The sequence below is a fragment of the Lissotriton vulgaris genome, chromosome 12 (genome assembly GCF_964263255.1).
Source record: "Lissotriton vulgaris chromosome 12, aLisVul1.2, whole genome shotgun sequence".
Taxonomy (NCBI): domain Eukaryota; kingdom Metazoa; phylum Chordata; class Amphibia; order Caudata; family Salamandridae; genus Lissotriton; species Lissotriton vulgaris.
Window position 1 is genome coordinate 261,761,754 of NC_141700.1, and position 23,867 is coordinate 261,785,620.

At 48.0% G+C, this 23,867-nt stretch overlaps 1 protein-coding gene across 1 annotated transcript in view; it reads left to right on the forward strand.

The window, feature by feature from the left end:
* Positions 1–23,867, forward strand: part of CNGB1 (cyclic nucleotide gated channel subunit beta 1) — a 1,326,699-nt gene that overhangs the window by 940,772 nt on the left and 362,060 nt on the right. The window contains exon 28 of the mRNA XM_086945539.1: positions 16,255–16,412. Coding sequence (XP_086801665.1) covers positions 16,255–16,412 — 158 coding nt within the window. The remainder of the gene's footprint in view (positions 1–16,254; positions 16,413–23,867) is intronic.

Here is a 23,867-nt window from a genome sequence, read left to right on the forward strand (position 1 = left end):
ACTAACATGAACATGAACATAAACATAACAATGTAACGTTTGCTTAGAGTGAGCTGTGAAATATTTTACGTAGAACCAAAGTATATATTAGCATGACTATTAAATCTTCCTTTCAGAACAAAAACACTGTACTGCGACTGGACCTAAAATATAATTTTCACACTAAATCCGTTCCTATTGCATCTGTCAGAGAATCGACAAATGTTGAATAGTTCGAAATGTAATCCCTCTACCTTTTGTGTTTGTCATAGAGTTCACAAAGTAAAACTCCTTCTCGATGCATTTTTCAGATGGTTCACAATGTAAAGCCCTTTCAAATGGTGTTTGGCAGGGACTTCATATTGTAAACTGCCTTCCTATTGAATTTGTTAGAGGGTTCACAATATAATGCCACTTTTTAGCAAGCAGTTCACTGTAAAGCCCCTGCCTATAAAATTTGTCAGAAAGTTCAAAATGTGAAACTCCTTCATCCCGTATTTGTCACAAGGTTCCACCATGCAAAGCCCCTTCCTACTATATTTCATCTCATATATGTGTTAACAATGTTCATATGCTTATCAGTTTTGAGCATTAGAGCTACTTCTTCGATGTATAATACAAATGTTTTACAATTGCTTGTAGAACAAGTGAGTGGAGCCACAACCACTCTATTAGTACTATTTCTAACATCTGTTTTATGGTGATCACATAAACCCTTCCAGAAAGCTGGCCTGTCAAGCAACACCTAAAACCAATTACATTCCAAACACAAACAGGGTTTGTCCTAGAGGGTAACCAAAACTCTGCCTGCTACAGTTATGTTATCTATGTTAGGAAATATGTGCCTGCAGACTTTAAAACACCCTTAAAGGTTTATTGGGTTTACATAATACATAATTCATGTCTGCTGCCTTTGTTTTCTTTTTGATATAAAGAGTTCAGATCTAGGCATCTGACATACCCTTTCTCAAACATACCATCAAGCCTGCAGCCTTAAATATTGGCTTGTCACCATAACCATACCAGGCCTTTTTCAGAGGAGGTACACAACTTCTGCCCAACAAAACTTGCAGCAAGGAAGACCAACATGTGGGTGGAGCCAAAACCCCTCTCTGAGAGTGCTTTTCATAGCTTTTTTTCTTCTGATGACATAAGGTCTAGACAGTCGGGCTACCAAGCCTGACCTAACTAATCATCCCATCCCATATTATTATGTATTTTCCTTGCGAGCACTGATTTTGCATGAAGCTTTAACTGGACCCAAGTGTTAAATAAAGAGTCTGTACTGTTGTAAGAAGTGGTTAGATGCACCAGTTGTTAAGCTTTGAACGTAGATGCCCACGATGGCTTTGAAAAATATGGTTTTGATATCTATTAATCTGGCAGAAAGTTGTGTATTTAGATTGCTGCTAGTTCAATAAATTAACACAGCCAGAGTGACTATGTTATCAATGGTACTAATAAGGGGGCGTGGCTTAGCAAGCCACGATGGCGGCTGTGTCCTGCTGAGGCTCCGCGATCGGGCTAGCATCTTGCCCAGTTCCTGGATCGCAAGGAGCCTCAGCTTACCCGATTCCACACTCGGGATCCCCCTGCACACCGGGGCACCCCTTGAGTGACCGACAGCTTCTGTGGAAGAACGGCATGAGCCAAACTGCTTTCCACCACGACCGAGGGACGCCTACCCTAGGAAATGGCGGACGCTACTGAGCTCCGCGGACCCGTGAATCGCCGAAATCCGGCTTGCTAGAAGACGACCCCAGAAGCCATTACCAGAGACGCCGGCAGTGAGCCGGCGGGAAAGCCGGCGACGACCCACTGAGATACGCGGTGCACAGCGTCTCTCTGAGCTCCGGAGCCCCGACGCACAAGATGGCGGCCGCCGCCCCGGGGCTCCGATCCACCGAGGCTGCATTTATGCCAGAAGCCTGATCGGCTCCCGGACTCGATTTCCCTGCCACCACGCATCACAGGGAGCCAGCGGGCACTACACTTTCACGGAGCCGACAGCCCCAGACGCCCGGCATCATTGTTGGGAGCGGTGAGTGGAGATCTCCCCATCCCCCCCTCCCCCTCTCCCGGGGGTCTTGACTGTGACGCCCCGGCCTCGGCCCCGCAGGCCGCCATCCCACAGAGACTGCGCTGCCATACGGCGCCCTCCTCCACCCCGGAGCTCCGGCTCGCAAGAGGGCGGCGACCACCCCGGGACCCCGGCGCCTTGACGCCGGCTCACTGCCAGGAGCCTGCTCGAGCTCCGCGAGATCGGACAGCTGGTCATCGCGGAATACTTCCCCCCCCCCCGAGGACCTCCTGCCGGTGCCCCGAAGTTCTCCATCTCACGTCCACCATTGTAGGGAGCCATTGGACACACCGCCACCTGACCAGGGTGCCTGGAACGCGATCACTCCCACCAACGGTGCCTGACCCTAACATGGCGCCCATAGGAACCTGACGCCAAGAACGACCGCTCTGGGGATAGGAGCGCCCTACCTACACTCCAGCCGGCACCAGCCCATGCCTCCTGGCCCTGCCCTACCAGTCAACGCGGGCCCCTCCACGCAGAGAAGAGAGGACCCCCACGCGACCGGAATCGCCGACCCCGGCAACTGCGCACCGCCCCTGGCACCCCTGGCAGAGGCCCCTCGAGGTAGAACAGGTCTCGCATTACACCCGACAGGGGCCGGAGGACCTGACTGGCACTCAACTACCGCTCATCCGGGGTTACTGTTTGGCCTACCGCCCTCGAGACACACGACGACCACAGGGGGAACCCCCTCTCCCGTCTAGCAGCACCCATGGGGAAACCGAGGGCCACCCAAACAGTCCCGGAAACAGCTGTCGAGAAGATGCCGCAGACGAGGGCATGGACGCAGACTAATGCATCGCAAACCGACCCTACGCTGTCAGCAAAGCTAGATCAAGTGCTGGCGGCAATAGAAATGTCCCGCCTCTCGATGGAAGAGAGATTGGGCACCTTGACAACAGACATCAGCCTGGTTCGAGATGAACACCGAAAACTGGCAGACAGAGTGAAGGAAGGTGAACGGAACATGACTGAAATGCTACCAGCGGTGAAATCACAGGAAGCAGATATACAGGAGATCCTGCGACGCGTGACGACCCTGGAAGAACGCACAGTGGATTTGGAGGGACGCTCGAGGCGATGTAACATTCGCGTACTGGGCCTGCCGGAGGGGATCGAAAACTCTGACCCCCTGGCCTATATGGAATCCTGGACTAAATCGTTTACCCCAGACTGCGACCGGTCGCCGTACTTCTCCATCGAAAGGGCTCATAGAGTCCCAGCCCGGGCTCCCAAGCCTGGTCTCCCACCACGGCCCATGCTAGCCAAGTTCCTGCACTTCCGAGACCGGGATGCGGTCCTCCGCGCGGCCCGGACGGCGGGTCCCCTGCAGGTTGAAGACCAACATGTTATGGTGTTCCCAGACTATGCCCGAGAGGTCCAACAGCGACGTTCCACGTTTCTGGAAGTCAAAAGGCGCCTCCGCGCGAATGATCTTCAATATTCCCTGCTGTTCCCTGCCCGCCTTAAAGTGATCCACAAAGGGAAAGCTCTCTTCTTCGACACGGCAGCGGACGCACAGGACTGGACCGAATTTCACTGCCCGATTATCCCTAAACCAGGACCCCAGAAGAAACGCAACAATGACTCCGGACGATCAGGGAGACGGGGCGCAAGCCGCTCGCGAGCTAGCCACTCCAAGAATCGAGCGTCCTCCCAGGCGGGCTCGCCCGATCTTGCACAAATCATGCAGGAACGACGAGACGCTATACGGGCGGCCACCGGACTACATCAGTCACCCCCAGCTTCGGACCTGGAAGGTCACCCGCACCTGTTCACCCCAGAGAAAGACCGGGACAGTGATGGGACTATGTCAGGATTTGGCCCAATCTCTTCCCCCCTTGTGGTGACGCACACACTGGACGCTGCCCTGGCCAGCCAGCCTACCACCTCTTCGTGAACACCTGGACTGTCAGCTGACATATCCTTTTCATGATTGCCTGCTGTAATGCGCGACGTCTAGACGCCTAGACTGCTCTACCAGATAACTGCGAGCTCCAGCGAGCGATACACACTTCTCCTGCTAGAGCCCGACCCGCGCACAGGCCCAGCAGCGACACACGCTGCCACCCCCGCGACTTTCTGTTGGTTTTCTCCCCTAGTGGGACACTAGTTTGGATATGCCACCCCCAGTGACGTATCCCCAGAATTGGGACAGTTGCCCACCCAAAGTTCTAGTTGTTGTTAACTCCCCCAGTCCCCCCCCCACGTTTAAGGAAGCTTGGCGCGCAGGAACATACACGACACGCACTCACGGGCGGCACACGGGAACTGCAGGGGTGCCCCTCCCCCAACCACGTCACCCTAGAAATGGCTGTCCCCCACTCTGACGTTAGTATCCTTACACTAAATGTACGGGGCCTCCACACGCCCAGCAAGCGCTATTCTGTATACTCCTACGTACGGCGCATGGCGGCCAACATAACGTTCTTGCAAGAGACGCACATTAACGCCACTGAACTCATTCGCCTACAGGCCAAATGGCGAGGGACCATCTGCGCCACACAATATTCAGCGTTTGCACGCGGCGCATTAATCTGGGTGAGACCTGGCACTCCCTTCCGGGCGCTCCGGCGAGTAGTTGATAGAGAGGGCAGATACGCGCTACTGGAGGGAATTCTTGATGGGCAGGGGGTACTTCTTGGCAGCATATACGCCCCTAATACGGATCAGGACCGGTTTTGGGATCACCTTACGGGCGTCCTGGCCCAGTTCACCACAGTCCCATGGGTGCTGGGAGGCGACTTTAATTGCACACTAGACCCCTCGCTAGACCGCTCACATCCCCCCCCCGCGCACTCCCCAGCCCCCCGGCAGGCGGCCCTCTTCAGGGCATGGACCACACACTGGGCGCTCACCGATGCATGGCGACACCTACATCCACTGGCACGCATCTACTCCTTCCACTCGATACCACACAACCTTCGGGTCCGCCTAGACCGTTTCCTCTGCTCTGCTCCGATCCTTCCTAAGGTTACATCTACAGATTACCTGGGACGGATCCTCTCAGATCATGATGCCCACATAATACGGCTTACCTGGCGCCCCCCGCATCCACCGGTCCCCACCTGGCGCCTCCCCAGAGACTGCCTAACGGACCCGGTCTTCACGGACGCGCACAAAACCAGCATACGCGACTACTTTATACACAACGAGAACACAGCGTCATCGGTACTAGTGGAGTGGGACGCGTATAAAGTGGTGGCGAGAGGAGAATGCATCAAACAGATAGTGGGGGTCCGCCGCACCTTAGAACGGTCGCTCTTAACGACGGAACAGGCTCTAGCTGCTCTCACCAAACGGCCTGACGACTCGGAGGAACACGCCGTACTCACGGCGGAGGCCAAAACGGAATATCAGTCTGCCTGTGCTGACCTCCGTAAGTATAATTTCAGGGCATACGCCTCTCGGGTACACAAAGACAGAGACAAAACCGGGGCGCTTCTGGCCTGGATGGCGAAGCAGGACACCGAAATTAAGCCGATCACGGACATTCTCAACCCGGAGGGTGTACTGGTGCAATCACAAGCTGAGATTCTCCTAGCATTCCACCGCCACTATGCACGAGTGTACGAAGCCCCGGCATGCTGTACCCTGTTTACCGCGGATCAGTTTTTAGACCCTCTGACGCTGCCCACGATATCGGATTCCGACAAGCGCACACTAGACGCCAAGATAATTCCCTCTGACATCACCCGAGCGATACGCGCCATGTCCCGAAATAAAGCACCGGGCCTGGACGGCTTCCCACTAGAATACTACGCAACATTCTCTCCCCTGGTGGTTCCCCGTCTGTCACGGATGTTTGGGGCGTCACTACACCTGGGGAAACTACCCCAGTCGCTGCGGGAATCCGTGATTATCACCTTTCTTAAGCCCCACAGAGATCCGCTTCACATGGGGTCATACCGGCCTATCACTCTCCTGTCGGCTGATTGTAAGATACTGGGGAAGATCCTAGCTGATCGTTATGCGCAGATCATACGCCCGCTGGTCCACCCCGACCAATGCGGCTTCGTCCCCGGGAGGAATACCTCCCAGAACCTCCGCCGAGTCTTCCATATTCAAGATCAGGTACGCGACAGATTTCCCCGCGCTGCCTGCCTTATTATGGACCTAGAGAAGGCGTTCGACACCCTCACCTGGCCCTACCTGTTTTCGGTCCTGCGACGCCTTAATCTCGGCCCGACGCTCATGGCATATACCCGCCTCCTATACACCGACCTCACTACGCGAGTTCGTATTGGGAAACGCATCTCACCGGCGTTTGCAGTCCGACGAGGCACACGACAAGGCTGCCCCTTGTCGCCCCTCTTATTCGCGCTAGCGGTCGAGCCGCTGGCGGTTCGACTGCGTCGGGAGGGTGTGGCCTGGGGAGTACCGCTTGCAGACGGGACCCATTGTGTATCCATGTACGCGGATGATCTCCTCATATATGTCCGAGACATTGAAATGGACCTGACCCCCATAGGGGCCACATTGGCGGACTTTGCGACTGCCTCGGGTCTACAGGTCAACTGGGACAAGTCCGCGGTTTACCCCCTACACCCGGACCTGCCCCCCCCGGGACATCGACCTCGGACCGCATAGTCTTTCATGGTCCGCGGAAGCTCCCCGATACCTTGGCGTCCGCTTATATCATTCTCCGGCGGACATCCTTGACGGTAATCACCGCACGGTACTCGAGAGTCTGCGCCCGACGGTCGCCTTCTGGAATAAACTACCACTGGCCCCGATTGGACGGATAGCCCTCGCTAAAATGGTGATGCTCCCCCGGCTCCTCTACCATTTCACAAACCTGCCGGTGATACCACCCAGGTCCTTCTTTCGCGACGTTGATTCCCTCTTAGGAACTCTCATTTGGGGAGCGGGCCGCCACAGAGTCGCCCTGAAAACTCTTCAACTCCCCACAACACAGGGGGGACTCGGAGCTCCATCCTTCGAGGCATATTTCCTCGCAGCACAGCTCCAGTGGCTGTCCTACTGGACAGCGGACCGTTACCCTCAGGAGACGGTTACTCCTACTGGTAGAATCACAACTCCGGAACTCACCCGTCTGCTTCTCCCGGGCACCAAGCCGCGACGCACTTACCCTCTCCAGGTGACGATAGCGCGCCGATGTATGCTGCGGATACACCGGCTGTCCCCCGCTAGACCCCCATACTCCCCGCTGCTGCCGTTAATAGGCGGCCCCAAGCAGGATTCCTACTTTGCGGCCCCACTACTCGCCGACTGGTCCCGCTGTGGTATCACAGATCTAGAATCACTCTTCGAGGAGGGTCAACTGAAACCGCTGGACCGCCTGATCGCAGAATACGGGCTCTCCCCAGGCCAATTCCTCAGGTATAGGCAACTACTCGACGGATACCGACCCCATTTCAATCTCCAAAATGGCGAGCCAGACACGCATCCAGTAATACATACTATTCTACATATGGGGGTGGGTCGCCACCTGGTCACGTGGCTATACAAATCCATCCGGGAACTCTCATACACCCCCCTGGCGACCCTTCGAGCCACTTGGGAAGAGGACATAGGCCGTGTTCTGCACGACTCAGAGTGGACTAAAGCTCTCGAGGCCCCTAAACGCGTCTCTAGGAACGCCCGCTTCAAAAATATTCAATATTATATATTACACAGGGCATATCTCACCCCAGCGCGATTGCAGAAGTTCTACCCCTCCACGCCATTCCTATGCCCCAGATGCTGTTCCCCGGCTGCGAACTTCCGTCACATGTTTTGGGACTGTCCCAATCTTCAACCTTTCTGGCAGGACGTACATAACACACTGCGGGAACTCACGGGTCTCACTACACTAGCCACCTGGGAGTCCAGTGCATTAGGCATCCTCCACATATCTAAACGTGAACCGGTGCATAGGCGCTTCGTGTCCTTAGCGCTCCTACTAGCCAATAGATGTATAACCATGCGCTGGCGATCCCCAGAGGGTCCCCCCATAGCACACTGGAAGGGAGCGGTTAGCAAATGGGCGGCAGCGGAGGAAGACGCTTTAAGGGAAGAAGAAGCCAAGGGCGCGCGCAAACTTCCCATCTCCATGGAATGGGCCATGCTCCTTCACAGCTTCCGCCAGTCCACGCAGGCTGGAGACCCGCCTGACCCTTCCCCCCCCCCACCCAAGAAGACCGGTAGCCTTCCCCTGAAGTGAGTCACCCCAGAGTCGGGCCCCGATAACTCCCTACGTCCAGGGCGACCTCTCGCATGCCCGGCCATCCGTGGGCTTCTTCCCCCCCCCCCCCCCCCCCCTCGACACCCGCCGCCATCATCCCCCTGCTTAGACCCTGCTAGCGCCTGCATGCTTCCCTCCCACAGTTCTGTTACCCCCCTGTTCACTGGTAACACTGTTATGTGCACTGTGCAGATCTAGATCCGGCGCTGTTACGGCACGAGAGTGCCCATCTGATCTTATCCGTCGCCCCTATGGCGATACCGTCCCACCACCCCTCAGCCTGCAGGAGCCTTTCCATGATTATACTGCACTGATTCACCGAAATCATGTTTATGTGTACCAGTTCTATATAGCCAGAAAATGTTGCACACATAGCTGTTCGTGGCTGAATGTTGAGGCCACGTCGGCGGACTGTTTAAGCTGTACTGAAATACTTTACTGCAACAATAAAAACAAATTTAAATAAAAAATCAATGGTACTAATAAACTGCCTAAAGCTGGTTTGAAACCATGGAATTCAGTGTCCAGCAGAAGCCCATTCTTTGAAGTCATGCAGCAGCGAGGAGGAATACAATTTTGCCTCTCGATCTAAAGGTGTAATCAGCCTATAGATAGAGGAGTCACCTTTTTGGGCCTTTTTCTTAAATTAATTGAATAATGACACCTTTTCACAAAGCAGATTTTAAAGATGTGGAATAGAACTTGTTATGCACTGGTTTCAAATTAAAAGGCCCAGAATGATGAATCCACCTAAAGTAGCAAAGTTGGAAGGCCTTATGAGCCAAGAGCATTGTCATCCCAGCTCACGGTAACAGATTTCTCTTCTTTCAGTAAGCTAGATTACACAAAAATTCATTTTGAGTTTTAAAATACTGCAGAACCTTTTGCAGCCAGTTTAAGGTAATACCTTCATCCATTTCTCATGTAGGCATCATGGCGTGACTGTGTGATTTGCTAACAGTTGTGGGCTAATTTTGCTTTTATGTATACAAGTTACCTAAAGAATAGTGATTTTCCAAATTAAATGCCAAGAGAATCTGAATTTCATTAAAGACATGGGGGCTAACGTTATGCATTGATTCCTTTAATGCTCTCTATGCAGCACTTGAATGAAGTTAACATCAGAATAGAAACATTCCAGAACAGAACATACAGTACATATAATAAGTCAGTGCACCCAACAATCTGCCTCTTCTAAATGCCGAACTTGTTCTCTCTATCAAAGCTGAATGAATGTAAAGAAATCATTTGAAACTAAAAACGTAAAAGAGGCAAATCTTCTTTTAGTAGATCAACTATTGGTTATTCTCTGGAACAAAAAGGGGAGCAAAAGAGTTGCATCTATAGCACCAATATTATTCTACAGTTTCGCTCCCACCTTTTTTTTTGGAGTTCTTATATAACCCAATATACAGGGATGGGAGGATGTGATCATTTTAGCATCTGTGTCTTTAATGAAATTCAGATTCTCTTGGCATTTGGAGAATAGCTATTTCATTACAAGACCGGAGGCTACCATTATGTATGTTGGTAGCCCCTCAACACCTCATCAGACATGTGCTCAGTTGGCTTACATTAATGCTTCGCCAAGATGGAGGAAATAGACAATCAGCGGATCTCAAAATATCCTCCAGCCTGCCACCTTTAAAAAAGAACTGGCTAGCCATTGCACCTTCATAGAGTGAGCTTGACATTTCTGTAAATCAGCACCAACTAGTTGCATAGTCCATCATAACCACCTAGCAATAGTTGCAGTGGTAACGTCTGTGAAGGGTCTAACAAAGGAAATCAAAAACTGGTCAGTGCCATCGGGGTGAAATTCACCCATTCTGGAGTCGTACTGTCTCATGTAATTCACAACACACAGCTTTCTACAAATATAAAAAACTGGATAAAATTTGGTGTCAGACACGATTTTTGTTCTTCTAGTAATCTCAAAGGTAACCCCAAATTCATTGTAAACTCTATTGCTTATCTCTAAAGTCTTTACATCTAACGCATGTCAATAAGATATTAAACAAAGTAAACAGGCTAACTTCATAGAAAGTCTTCTCAGATTTTAAACGCCTATTACCAGGCCAAGAGGAAAACATAGAAAGGACCAAAATAATGCGCCATAGAGTATCATACCTAGGTCTAGGGGTTCTCCTCAACTAGATACTTTTAAGCACCCTGCAAACCAAAAAATTCTTTCCTACAATCTTGCCATTGACCAGACTATGCCCGGCAGGGATCGTGGACCTATAGCAATTTAACATTCTAGAGCTAGGGCCCCTGTCAAACAGCTTTATGAGAAAGTTAACTACCTTCATTATAGGAGCCTCCACGGGTACCAAGTCCCTTTCCAAGCTCTAACGAACCCATGTGTTCCAAATTCCTTTGTACCTGCAGCAGATACCTGGAGCCCATGATTCCTACAGGAGTTCCTCAGCTCTTCCAGAAGGTCTGACATGTTTCTAGATCCCTTGACACTCTCCTTGCAATAAATCTCAAAGTCCAAGTCAGAACCAAATGGTGTTCTTCTCCAGCTGCATTTACAGTATGCCTTGCACTGCACTGCAAAAAGGAAAAAGGGAATCTCACAAGCTAGCTCCAAAGTCTTTGGAAATCATGCCTTTGTGACCCAAAACAGAGTTATTAGGATAAGTGAGCAACTCTCCCGCCTGATCTTCTGAAAAACTCTCTGAATCATAGTGAAAGGTGGGATCGCGTAAGTGTTGGTTCCTTTCCCAGTTTGAAGGAATGCATTCACCGCCAGAGCATCTGGATCTGGAATCGAACTGTAATATTTCTTCAGTTGAAACGTCAGTCTGCTTTCAAAGAGGTGTACCCCAAATCCGAGATAGTTTCATGAAACTGACCCTGTTCAATTTCCAGTTGCTGAAATTCCTTAAGAACCTAGAATTCCAGTCTGCAGTAACATTCGCTTTCCCAGGCAAGTATTCTGCATTCAGGTTGATCTTGTGTTCCAAGCACAATAGCCAGAGTTTCTTTGATAATTCTGACAGGTCTAGGGATCTTGATCCGCGTAATCGATTTGTATACGATACTGCCAAAACATTGTCCATTTTTAACAAAACCCCTCTGCCTTGCAAACAATGATTAACCTCTTCAATGCTAATGACAAGGGTAACTCGTCATGATGCACTGGCTGAGCTGTGCTGATGACAAGGATAACTCGTCATGTATAATGGGGTTTTCAATAAATCAGCACCGGACGGGAAAACCCTCCAGCAGCCAAGGTGTTAAAACTCATAAGGGAGTAAAGTCCTGCTGTTAATTCTACATAGTTTATATGATGCATGTGACCACAAGCCACCAGTATCCTGAGGACCCAAGAGGGTACCCTACCCGGCTAAACTTGCATATGATTCCAGGATAAAGTTTGAAGAGCAACCAAATAGTGCCCAGCCATTCCAGGCATCCAAATTATCCAACCACGAAGATTACTCTGATCTTGCTTCCTGATCTAGAAACACCTAGTAGCCATACCACAATCCTCACCAAAGGTCCATTGCTTTTATCCTCTGCAAGGCCTGATACTGTAAAGGGCATGAAAAGATCACCTGAACAGAAGAAGACAAAAGACTTAGCAGCCTGGCTGTTCCTTCAGTGTTAAAGACAATTGTGTGGGAACATATCTCATCTCTTTCCAAATTGTGGAAATCTTCAATAGTAATAGCAGAACCCCATTCACAGAATCTGTTGCGAATCCCAAGAACTCTAGAGACCTGGAGGGGGTAAGAACAGATGTCTCCATGTTCACAATGAAGCCCAAGGACACCAAGAGGGACATGACCATGTCCAGGTCCCTCAAAATCTGCGCCCTCATTGGGACATGATGAAGATGCCGTCAAAATAAACTATTATCCATATACCCCTCTCTCTGAGGTAGGAAGCTACAGCTCTCATTAGCTTGGTAAAACACCACGGTGCTGATGAGAGGCCAAAGAGGAACGTCCAGAATTGATAAAGTTAGGATGGTGTGTAACTGACACGATTTGAGCAAATACATGTGCATGGGCCTGTTCTTAGACTGCATACCATAGTAGAACTTATTCATGATACAATCTCAGGCTCAACAAGGTCAACTTTCATTCCTTCTGCCTGTAGGTCAAAATGAAGTCTAGAACTTATGGTATAAAACAAGGTTTGGCACTAGTGGAAAATGTAATGAGGAACAAACATCCTGGCTAATAGCTCATATGAAATGGGGCATGACTACTGGAAAGAGGAGCTTAGCAGCTAATTTTTACACAGCCCCCTATTTACAAGGGTGGTGTAAATGGGAGGCAGGGCCAAAATTAAGAGCAGGGTCTCCTCGTTTTTTCTGTTTCTATGTGAGCTGCATTGTACAGCACACATAAAGAGCAAATTGCCATGAATGATTGTTTATGTGCAGGAAACTATCCCTTTCTGCACATAGCAAATACAACAAGACGATTGACAGAGTGCTTCAACTTTTCAACCACTCACCCCCAGTCCCATATCTAGGTTTAATACATTGTTCTTTTGCTCACTATGCCACCTCAGTTTGGACCCAGCTACATGCAGATCAGTCTTGATCCTGCTTCTCATGGGAACAGTCCATCCCGAACTGCCAGGCCAGGTACTCCTTGGACCGGATCCTGGGACCAGTTTCAGGATTTCAGCCCTCATCAGGCAGGCAAGCTGGAATCCAGTGGCAGAGCGAGCAAGGGACCCATGTCTGACAATACCATTGGTAACTTAGGGTGAGCATAGCAAACCCAATTAGATGATGCTGAACTTTTTTCAACCACTTGCCCCCAGTCACAGATCTGGGTGTAATCCATCGCTCTTTTGCTCACTATGCCAGCCCAGTTTGGGTCCAGCCATATGCAAATCAGTCTTGGCCCTGCTCCTCATGGGAACAATCCAGCTTGACCTGCCAGACCAAGTCCTGCCTGGACTGGAAACAAGAATCCTGGTAACAGATTTGGGGTTTCACCCCTCATCAGCCAGGCTAGCTTGAATACAGCGGCACAGCGTACAAGGGACCACTTCTGGGCAGACCCTTGGGCACGAACATAGCAAACACAACAAGATGATGGGCAGAGTGCTGAAACTTTTCAACCACTCACCCCCAGTAACAAATCTGGGTTTCATTCATAATTCTCCTGATCACTATGCCACCCGAATTTGGACCCAGGGAGGATCTGGCCTGGCAGTTCCGGCTGAACTGTTCCCATGGGGAGCAGGTTTAAGACGGATTTGCATATGGAGCATAAAATTCAGGTGGGCAGTGGACCTCAAAATATTGCTGCACCTACACCGTTATACCCTAAAGTGAGGCAATTTGTGAAATGTCTTTCATGCAGTGTGCACTACCCTGTATTCACCCTCTGCCCAAAGGGTTCTCCCCTCTCCTGGGGAAATCGTTTAAAGCGTTACAACCAAAGGTGCACCACATACCAGAAATTCAAGATGATCATGAACATTTTGAAATTAATGACAGCAAGTTTCAAGGATCCAATAATGTTCTTCTTTTATTAATGCTTCTTTTAAATACTCATAAAGACAGTCAAGGCGTTTTGTCCAACAAACAATGGCCTTCTTCAGGGCAAGATTGCAGTGAAGTCAATACGTAGATTCTGGTCCTGTTATCAAGAATATAAGAACTGTCTATTAGGAGACATTAATTTCCAAAATACACCATCCATGTCAAAGAGCAATTGGTAGTCAAATCAGAGAGTAACATTCCACCCCCTTGTGGGTCAGGTGAACATAAGTGTATTTATTCCATATGCCTGTTAAAAGGAGGGCATATCCACTCTTTGCAAGGCACTTCAATTGATGCAATGGTAACTGTATGGGAGAATTCCTCCCGATCTCCAGCATACGCTCGAAATAGGCAAGAACATTACTGAATCCTTGAAACTCACTGTCACTAATTTCTAAATTTTCATGATTTGCATATGGCTTGGTTTAACCCCTCCCATGCTGGTGACGAACCCCAGTCGTCACGCTCCGCAGTGCTCGTGTGCAGATGACGGCTGGGGTTCGTCACGGCCCGCCCTGTTCTTTTGTTTACCGCACAGCGGAAAAATCGGGGCCGCATGGAGTTAAACTGAATTAGCATACGGAACAAAACAACAATGGTTTTAGGTCCAGATCTTTGTACTGAGGTGAATGGTTGACATTATTCTTATTCTGTCCATCAATTGTTCTTTTTTCCTTCTTGTACATAAACAATCATTAAAAAAATGACAATTTGCAACTTCTACGTGTGATGCACAATGCAGCACACATAGAAGTTACAAATTGCCATTCTGGATTGTTTATGTGCAGGAAGGGAAATGCAGGGGTGCACCGTATTATTGTAAATACAGTGCCTCCCTGTGTTTCTAAAGTGCAGAGCACAGCGTAAGCAATTCTGGAGCCAACCCACGCTCCGCCACTTTCTTATTTAATTTTAATTTTAATTTTGCGTGTTTATATAGCGCTAGAATCACTCCCGGGGGAGTATCTCCGCGCTTCGACCGCTGCGAAAACCTTCCTGGCTTCCCTGAGAGATGGTCCCTTAATGGGTATCTCCAGGGTGAGACCAGGCATCCCTGGCGGTCTGGTGGGGCCGTTAGTGAAGATGAGGCAAGCTAATGCCCAGAGTTGCCGAGTGTGATCGCTAATCATAGTGGGCACCGAGGCGAGAGAATTTATCGAGTCCGCTGACCCTGGTCCAGAAACCTGCCGCGCCGGGAATCGAACCATGGTCCCGGGCCGTCCTCTGCTCTCGGGTCTGCCGCCTCTAACCAGTGAGCCACAGTACCTCACCCCCCTTATACATTTACACCTTGGAGTGTTCTGATTGAAGTTGATGCACTGAGTTAGGGAAAGAGCCTTGGGTTAGAGCCTAGACAGGGCTGGCGCAGGATTTGTGGGAGCGCAAGGTAAAGTGAGATTTTGCCATGCCTCTACTCCAGCATGATTAGAGGACTATGATGGATGCTTTTAGTGGGAATCTAACACGACTTTGAACTCTTTCATTAGTTACTTCCTATGCTTACTATGCAGTGGTGTCTTGTATTGATTGTTTTTCCATTTGCCATCTTGAGGGAAGGCAAGATTTTGGTCTGTTAAGTGCTCTGCATTGGAAAAGTAAACACCTACAGGGTAAGAGGTCCTTTAGTCTCTGAGTCACCACTTATTTTCTCACCAGACCTTGACAATAAGGGATCAGGGGTCATACCTATCTGTTTGTTGTACTGCATCTCATGAGGAATGTTTTAGGGGTCAAAGTCTACCTTCATGTTGACAAAAAATAAAAACAAAATAACCAGCAAGGTGGCAACAGGTTGTGTTCCTAACGGAGGTGCCAATGATTGAATGAGCTTGTATCTGCATTCTGATTTGAACCCTGGTGGTGATTATTCAGAGGAAAGTCAAAGATCATCAAACCCGACTACAACACTCAATTCGTATTATTGTCTCTTATTACACAATGCTAAGTCTTTGGCTCAAAGACAAAGGGCCTGAATTATGTAAGAAAGGCTAAATCTAGGCAGAAAAATGGTGACAGAAGTGCTTCACAATTGGGATAGAATAATGAATAAAATTCCTCAGAATATTCTCCTAAGGATTTAGCATTTCTGTTACATATCCTAGGATTTTCTGTGACCTGCCAAATCAGAATTATGCTCTAAGCAAGGCGTTTTATCTCTTTGATGCTGTCACAAAGTTAATCAATCCTGAAGTAGAAAGTGCGATTGTGCAAATTATTGGAAGGAATGTCCAGCTCAGGGTTTTAAACATTATGGTCCCTGAAGAGTGTGGGCCTGTTCTGTAACATAATCATTGATCTGCGACTACATTTTCCCGGATAGACAGAAAATGCAGAGAGGCATGGCCTTAGAAAATAAATAAGAGATCTCTGCCTTAACTTCTAGGTACGAGACTCCAGATATAATTTATTGGAGCATGTAAATGACCTACAGCTCAGCGTCTTATGATTTGAAAATAATCAGCACTTGATGTTCTCTTTTAATAGCGAACCAGAACGGGCGGCTTCTGCTATCAGCCAGGGCAGTGCTGTCATCAACGAACGCCTTCAGGAGCTTGTACGGCTCTTCAAAGACAGAACAGAGAAGGTGAAGGAGAAGCTGATTGACCCAGAATGCAGTTCAGATGAGGAGAGCCCTGCAGCATGTAAGTAAGGGCATCTACTAGTACTGTGTGCTGCGGTCCCTGAGCTTTACATGGTCTGTGCCACAATCTCAGCTTAGCTAAACTGTGGCCACAACGTGTTTTTTTTTATTGAAGATTGCAGGAGAGGTTGTATCACTCTACTCACATGGGTAGGAGCCACAATTGGACAGTGTGAATCCATAGATCTAGTGAATTTGAATATGCCGCTTTTCCACGCATACCATTACCCCACATGTTGTTACAACGCGGTGTTGGATTTTATATCCAACACTGCGTTGTAGTGTAGTGTAGTGTTGTGTAGTAGAGTAGAGTGGCAAACAGTGTCATAGAGTATTGTAGAACAGAGAAGAGTGGCGTAGAGGGTGTTGCATAGAGTGAAGTAGATTGTCGTCAGTGAAGTGGAATGGAGTGGAATAGTGTATGAGAGTGATACAAAACAATGACAGAGCACAGCTAAAGCAAGTATACAATTGACTAGTTGCAGTCAAAAAGGGTTATTTAATATACAAAACAAGAGAAAAGATGTAACACTTTGTTCAGCACATAGATCTTCACCACTGTTGCCAAGTTGTTACAGCAATGGTGCAGTCGACACGTGTTTCGTCGCTATTTGCGACTTTTTCAAGGCTGTTAACAAGATGATATAGTGTGGTTTTAGTTATTTCACATTTTGGAAGGACCTGCATCAACGCATTATCGTTTATTAAAGTGCTAAAGTTGAACACCTTAGCCCATTTTAGCAGGGTCAATTAGAGTTAGCTGAAAAAGTAATAGAAAGTCGATGGAGGGATTAGGAAGACTCTCAAGACACCTCCATGTGACAACAAAAGTTTTTTATATATATATAAATGTTTACTCTAAGTCGTGCACACACCCTTGTTGTGCCTAATTAAAAATGTTGCTATGAATAAGAGTGAAAAAGGTGGAAAAGAAGGAAAAAGAAAAATATATAGTAGACGAAGCCATCATTGCCCGTGTTGTTCTATTCTACCAACAGCCACGTTTAGTAGTTAAAATACCTTCAATTTCTGTATCAAAGGGTTTCTCATAAAACCACGATCTTCCTATATTCAAAATTCAAAAGTAGTATAGATTGCAATTGTCCAGGTCCCTGTCACAATGTCAAATGCAGCAAATTGCTGAAAAACACATATAAGTGCAATAATTATACTTCAGAAATGCCGACAAGCATCTTGAAATTGTTCATCTAGTGACCACGGGTAATCCTAACACCATCACAACCTCTATTGTATACTTATTTCACAAATGTATTTCACACCAAAATCGTAATTCCTTACTGATCCCTTGTTCATGTCCAAATATACATAAGGTGTGCTCCGGTATGTTGTGTTACTAATATCGTCCTCACTATATGCTCTTTCATTTGTAGAGCCTGCAACTATATAACGAACTTGACACTATCTTTTTGGTTAAGTTAAAAAGGAACTAATCCAAGCCCCCCCCATGCCACCAATTACTTTATAGTACTGAAAACGTCCAAAGTAGAGTTGATTGAAGTAAGAACGGCTGGGTTACATGGGGTCGTTATTGACGTCTTAATTATATATACCAGAAACTGTAACACAAACTAAGGGGCTTATTAGGATAGCGGATTTTCCGCATCCTCTGGGCCGGCGGAAGCCACCGCCGGCCCGGAGGATGCGGAAAATCCGCTGCGGACCCACCAAAGACCCACCGCCACATTAGGATGGCTGGTGGGTCCTGGTTTCAGTCCGCTGCTTTTACGCCGCGGTTGGCTTACAACCGCGGCGGAAAAGCTCTAATATGGTGGCGGTGACTCTCAGACACCGCCAGCCATATTAGGATGGGTTACAAAACAGGCTTTTCCGCGGCGGGTTTTCCGCCGTGGAAAAGCATGTGGAACTTCACTGCTGGGGCCCGTTGCGGGGCCCCTGGGTGAAGGGGGCGTGGGGGGTGCACATGGGGGGTTCCTATGGTACCCCCCTGCATTTGTATGCAGTAATCGGCAGGCACTGCACGGTGCCTACCGCTTTCTGCATACAAATGCAATGTATGCATTTTTAACATTGCAGCGGGTGCAGCTTGAAGCTGCACCCGCCGCAATGTTAAAAATAGAGGATGTGGCCGCCATGGTGGGGGTCACATCCTAATTGCACAGGAGGGAACTCCGCAGGCCATGCGGAGGCTCCCTCCTACTCGTCCACGATCCTAATGGGCTCCAAAGTGTGGTGGTATGCAACCCGCAATCTTATTTATTTTACCCACTCATTATCGTGGCTATGCCTTATCCCGTTAAAAAATCATTAATGTCCAGTTCTCCATAGTAAGCTCACCTCGAGTTAGGCGGGTTCTAGGTTATGTGTCTTTCTTCGGAACAATATGATCAAAAGTAGATGCCTAAGCGTAACCCGGTGGTTCCCCCGTTGTGCGTCCAATAGGGTCGCTGTAACACATAATATAGACGCTCTAAGTAAAAGGCGGTGTAGTAAGACCCGTAAAGTCATGCGTTCCAAGTTCACGTATCCTACAAATCGTCCATTTTGCACATTGGGCTTACCTTGCGAAGGTATTTTTCATCCGCAAAAATCTCTCATCTGTCTCCTGGCCTCCGGCGCCAGTAGAGTTTGTAACGCATCGCCCCAACGTAAGGCTAATCTCTTTTTTAGTAACTGAGCATGCGCGCGTAATACATACATAGAACGAGAGGCAATTTTGGTACTTCAAACTAGTATCGCAAATACACATCGCGCAATAAGGACAATTCACACTTGCTGTTTGTAGCAAAAAAGGTCACTATTTATTTTAAGACAGTCGAAAACAGTTCCTCCTAATGAAAACAGTTAATCATAAATCATTTACCATTAAAACATTTCCCAACCACATTTCCCTCTATTTATCTGTAACCAAAAACATTTCCAAACATTTCGTAATACAAAATTCCCCACATTGTACTAAAACCAGCATTAAGCTATGTCATCATTTAATAACCAAATTCATCTTATTCCTCCCTTTCCCCCACCCCCGAGGAAAAGAATAAGCCCGCTCGAGACCATCCCCAACCCCAAACAGCGCCTAAAGAAAATATAACCATAGGAGAACTGTAAACTGCCCTAAAATTGACGATTTTTTTTTAATAAAAAAGAAAAATAACAAAAAATAGGGAGGGTGGGTGGGACAAAGCTCCGACGTCCTCCACACAGCCTCCTGACGACGTCACCAACCTCCCTCCTCCCCTGACTCCGAACACCCACCCCACTAGCCCCGCCCCATGCCCTAGTAGCAAATCAAACGGGGAATTGTTCCCACCGCGCGAATCCTCCCAGGGGGACACCGGCTCGCGCCTCGGTCCCCCTGGGTCCCAATACGTTTAACAGATTCCCAGTGATAAAAATGAATGCAATTTCTTCTCAATTAATCCACCCGTAGAAAGTACACAAACGTGGTATATTTGAATATTGTACTAATCTGAAAGTGGTATCTTAAGTGGTATTATCGGGATGATCATGACTAGTGGTGGCTAAAGTAAAGTTAGTCGAGAGAAAAAGAGGAGAGGTAGAAAAGGAATGTGCTTTCAGTGTGTATACAATTCTGCTTGTAATGAAATATTTTTTAGTGTCCTGACATCATATAGTAAAGACAATAACATTCTAAACATTGGGTTCTGAACAATTTAAAGCCTAAGTCAAAACAATCATTATAACATATATTAATGGTTTTACAGTTGGGATCAGCTACATACAAAGCTGTCCTAATAATACAAGCTACTCAATGTACTCACAACGCTCCGGAACGTGGATCTTGAAACAATAATCATGACATGTGTGGCAAGGTTTTCAGTGAGCTTCAGTCTATATATAGATATATCTATTGCAATTGCTTGGTATATATTCAGAAAAACAACAAGTTTGTTCTCGAATGGCAGGTCATAATTTGTTACAGATGTGGAATCAAGGAAGTTCAGTAACATAACATATTTCTAGCACATGTAATTTGAATGCTAAGATGTATACATCATACTTTTTATACGGCCCTTGTCATTTAAATTGAATTTTCTCATGTACAGAGGTGCTGGCTGCTATTGAGAATCCTCTGCCATAATTTTTTGCTGTGTATGAGAGTGAAATGGCATATATGTGGAGTACAGTGTGGTAGAGTTGAGTCGCTTAGTGTGGAGTTATGGAGTGGAGCAGAGTGGAGTAGTGTCTTGTAGAATAGAGTGGAGGAAAATGTTATGGAGTTGCACGGAGGGAGTTGAGTACAGCTTCATAGAGTGGGGTAGTGTCGTAGAGCGATGTGGCATACAGTAGAGTAGAGTGCAGTAGAATTTAATGGAGTAGAGCATCATAGAGTGTAGTGCTGTAGAGTTGAGTAGAGTGGCCTAGAGGGAAGGGGTGTAAAGTACAGTGTTGCGAGTACATTGGCATGGGGTTTTCAGTAAAGTGGCGTAGTGTGCAATGGTGTAGAGTGTTGCACAGAAGATTGCAGTGGTGTAAAGCCCAGTGGGGTAGAGTGTCTTGATGCAGAATGGGGTAGATTGTTTTAGAGTAAAGTGAAGTGGCATAGAGTGGAACAGGGTATAGTGCAGGGGTGTAAAGCACAGTTGCACCGAAAGTCCTGTGGCATAATGTAGATTAGTGGAGAGTGCAGTGGAATGGAGTGCAGTGATGCAGAATAGATTAGAGTGGCGTAGAATTAAGTGATGCAGAGTGTAGGTGCGTAGAGTGTAGTGGCATGGAGTGTATTGGCATGGAGTTGAGTGGTGTAGAGTGCAGTGGCGTACAGTGCAGTGGTGCAGAATAGATTAGAGTGGCGCAGAGCGCGTTGGCATAGAGTGCTTTGGCGCAGAGTGGCAGAGAATGGTGCAGAGTAGAGTGCAGTAGCATAGAGGGCAATGTTGCGGAGTAGAGTGGGATTGAGTTCAGTGAAGAAGATGGTAGTCTTGTAGAGTAGAGTGTCATGGAGTGCAGTGTAGTAGAGTGTAGTGGCATAGAGTGCATTGGAATAGAGTAGAGTGGTGCAGAGAGCAATGGCATAGAGTATGGTGGTGCAGAGTAGAATAGAGTGACTTGAGTACCATGATGTTGCGCAAATGGTGTAGAGTGGTGTAGCATGCAGTGGCATAGAGTGTTGTAACGTATAGTGGCATAGAGTGTAGTAGTGCAGAGTAGTTTGCATAAAATGCAGTGGTGTAGAGCTCATTGGTTTTGAGGAAAGCAGTGTAGAGTAGAGTGGTGCAGAATAGAGTATGTAGAGTGGGCAGTGTAGAGTATATTGGAGTAAAGTGGCGTAGAGTGCAGTGACATAGTGTAGATTGTTTCAGAGCAGAGTGAAGATGTGGGTGAGTTGAGTAGTGCAATAGTATAGAGTAGTGGCGTAGAGTACATTGATGTAGAGTGCAGTAGCATTGAGTGCAGTATTGCAGAGTAGACTGGCATAAAGTGGAGTGAAGTAGAGTAGAGTCCTGAGGAGTAGAGTGGAGTGGCCTAGAGTAGAGTGGTGTAAAGTGCAGTGGAGAAGAGTGCAGTGATGTAGAGTGCATTGATGTAGAGTGCATTGGCATAAAATGAATGAATGAATGAATGAATGTTGGATGTATAGAGCGAGTGGTTACCCTGGAGCGTCCCAGCGCTGTACCACTGGGGAACCCGTCCTGGCTTTCCCTGTGAGATGGTCCCTTTACTGGGCATCCCCAAGGTGCAGCCAGGCATCCCCGGTGGTGATGGGGCCGGAGTGGAGATTAAGCAAGCTATTGCCCAGAGTTGCAGCGTGGGACCCCATGGTTAGAGTGGCACCGAGGCGAGATTTATCGGGCCCGCTGACATTGGTCCTGCACCCGGCCACGTCGGGAATTGAACCCTGGTCCCGGGCCGACCTCTGCCTCCGGGTCTGCCGCCTCTAACCGTTGAGCCTCACTTCTCCACGCAAGAGTGGCATAGAGTAGTGCAGATTAGAGTACATTGGCATAAAGTGCAGTGATCGTAGAGTGACATAGATTTCAGTGGCAGAGAGTGCAATGTTGGAGAGTAGAGTGTCGTAGAGTGCAATGGTGGAGAGTAGAGTTGCGCAGAGTGCATTGGTGTAGATTGCAGTGGCGTAGAGTGGACTGGCAGAGAGTGCAGTAGCAGAGTATTGCAGAGTAGAGCATAGTGCCATACAGTGCAGTGGTGCAGAGTAAATTAGTTTACAGCACATTGGTTTTGAGTCAAGTTGTGTAGAGTGCTTTGGCATAGAGTGCAGTGACATTGAGTGCAGTGGTGTAGAATAGAGTGACGTAGAGTGGAGTAGAGCAGGGTAGATTGCAGTGGCGTAGAGTGAAATGGCATAGAGTGGAATGGCCCGGAGTGGAATAGAGTGCCGTAGTGTGAAGTGGTACAGAGTAGATTAGAGTGGCTTACAGTGGGTTGGCGTAGAGTGGAGAGATGCAGAGTAGAGTGACGTAAACTGTAGTGGCATACAGTACATTGGCTGAGAGTGCAGCAGAGTGGCATAGAGTAAAGTTGGGCAGAGTAGAGTGCAGTGGCATTGAGTGCAATGGTGCAGAGCAGAGTGGCAGAGAGTTCAGTGGTGGAGAGAGCAGTGTTGCAGAGCACAGTGCTGTAGAATGAAGTGGCGAGTGATACAGAGTGGCGTGTAATGGTCCAGGGTACAGTGTAGTGGAGTAGAGTGTAGTGGCACAGAGTGCATTGGCGTAGAGTGGAGCAGAATAGAGTGCAGTGTCATAGATTACAGTGGAAGAGAGCAGAGTGTTGCAGACTAGACTGTTGTAGAGTGCAGTGAAGTATAGTAGAGTGGCATGGAGTGCACTGGCATGGAGTGTGCTTGACTAGAGTAGAGTGGTGCAGAGTAGAGTGGCGAAGAGAGCAGTTTTGTAGAGTAAAATGTCACAGAGTGCAGTGGTATACAGTGTTGCAGAGTAGAGTGGTGTAGAGTGTAGTGGTGCAGAGTAGATTGGCATAGAGTGCATTGGTGTAGAGTGTACTGGTTTTGAGTAAAGTGGTGTAGAGTGCATTGGCATAGAATGCAGTTGTTAGAGTAGAGTGCAGTGGCATCGAATAAAGTGGTGCAGAGTAGAGTGGCACAAAGTGCAGTGGTGCCAAGTGCAGTGGCATAAAGTAGATTGTAGAGTGGAGTGGTGCACAGTAGAGTACAGTGGAGTAGAGTGGATTTGCATAGGGTGTGCTGGTGCAGAGTGGAGTGGTACAGAGTAGAGTGCATTGACGTAGAGTAGGGTGGATTAGAGCTTAGTGTCGCAGAGTAAAGTGGCATAGAGTGGAGTGGGGCAGAGTGAGGTTTTGTAGAGTACAGTGGCAGAGTGTAGCGGTGCACAGTAGAGATGTGTGGGGTAAAGTGCATTGGTGTAGAGTGGCATGGTTCACTGATAAAATATCGATTACCATATTATCTAAATACAAAAATATTGAGTCAAAAACATCTATGTCAAAAATATTGACTTCCTATACTTATAATTGAAAT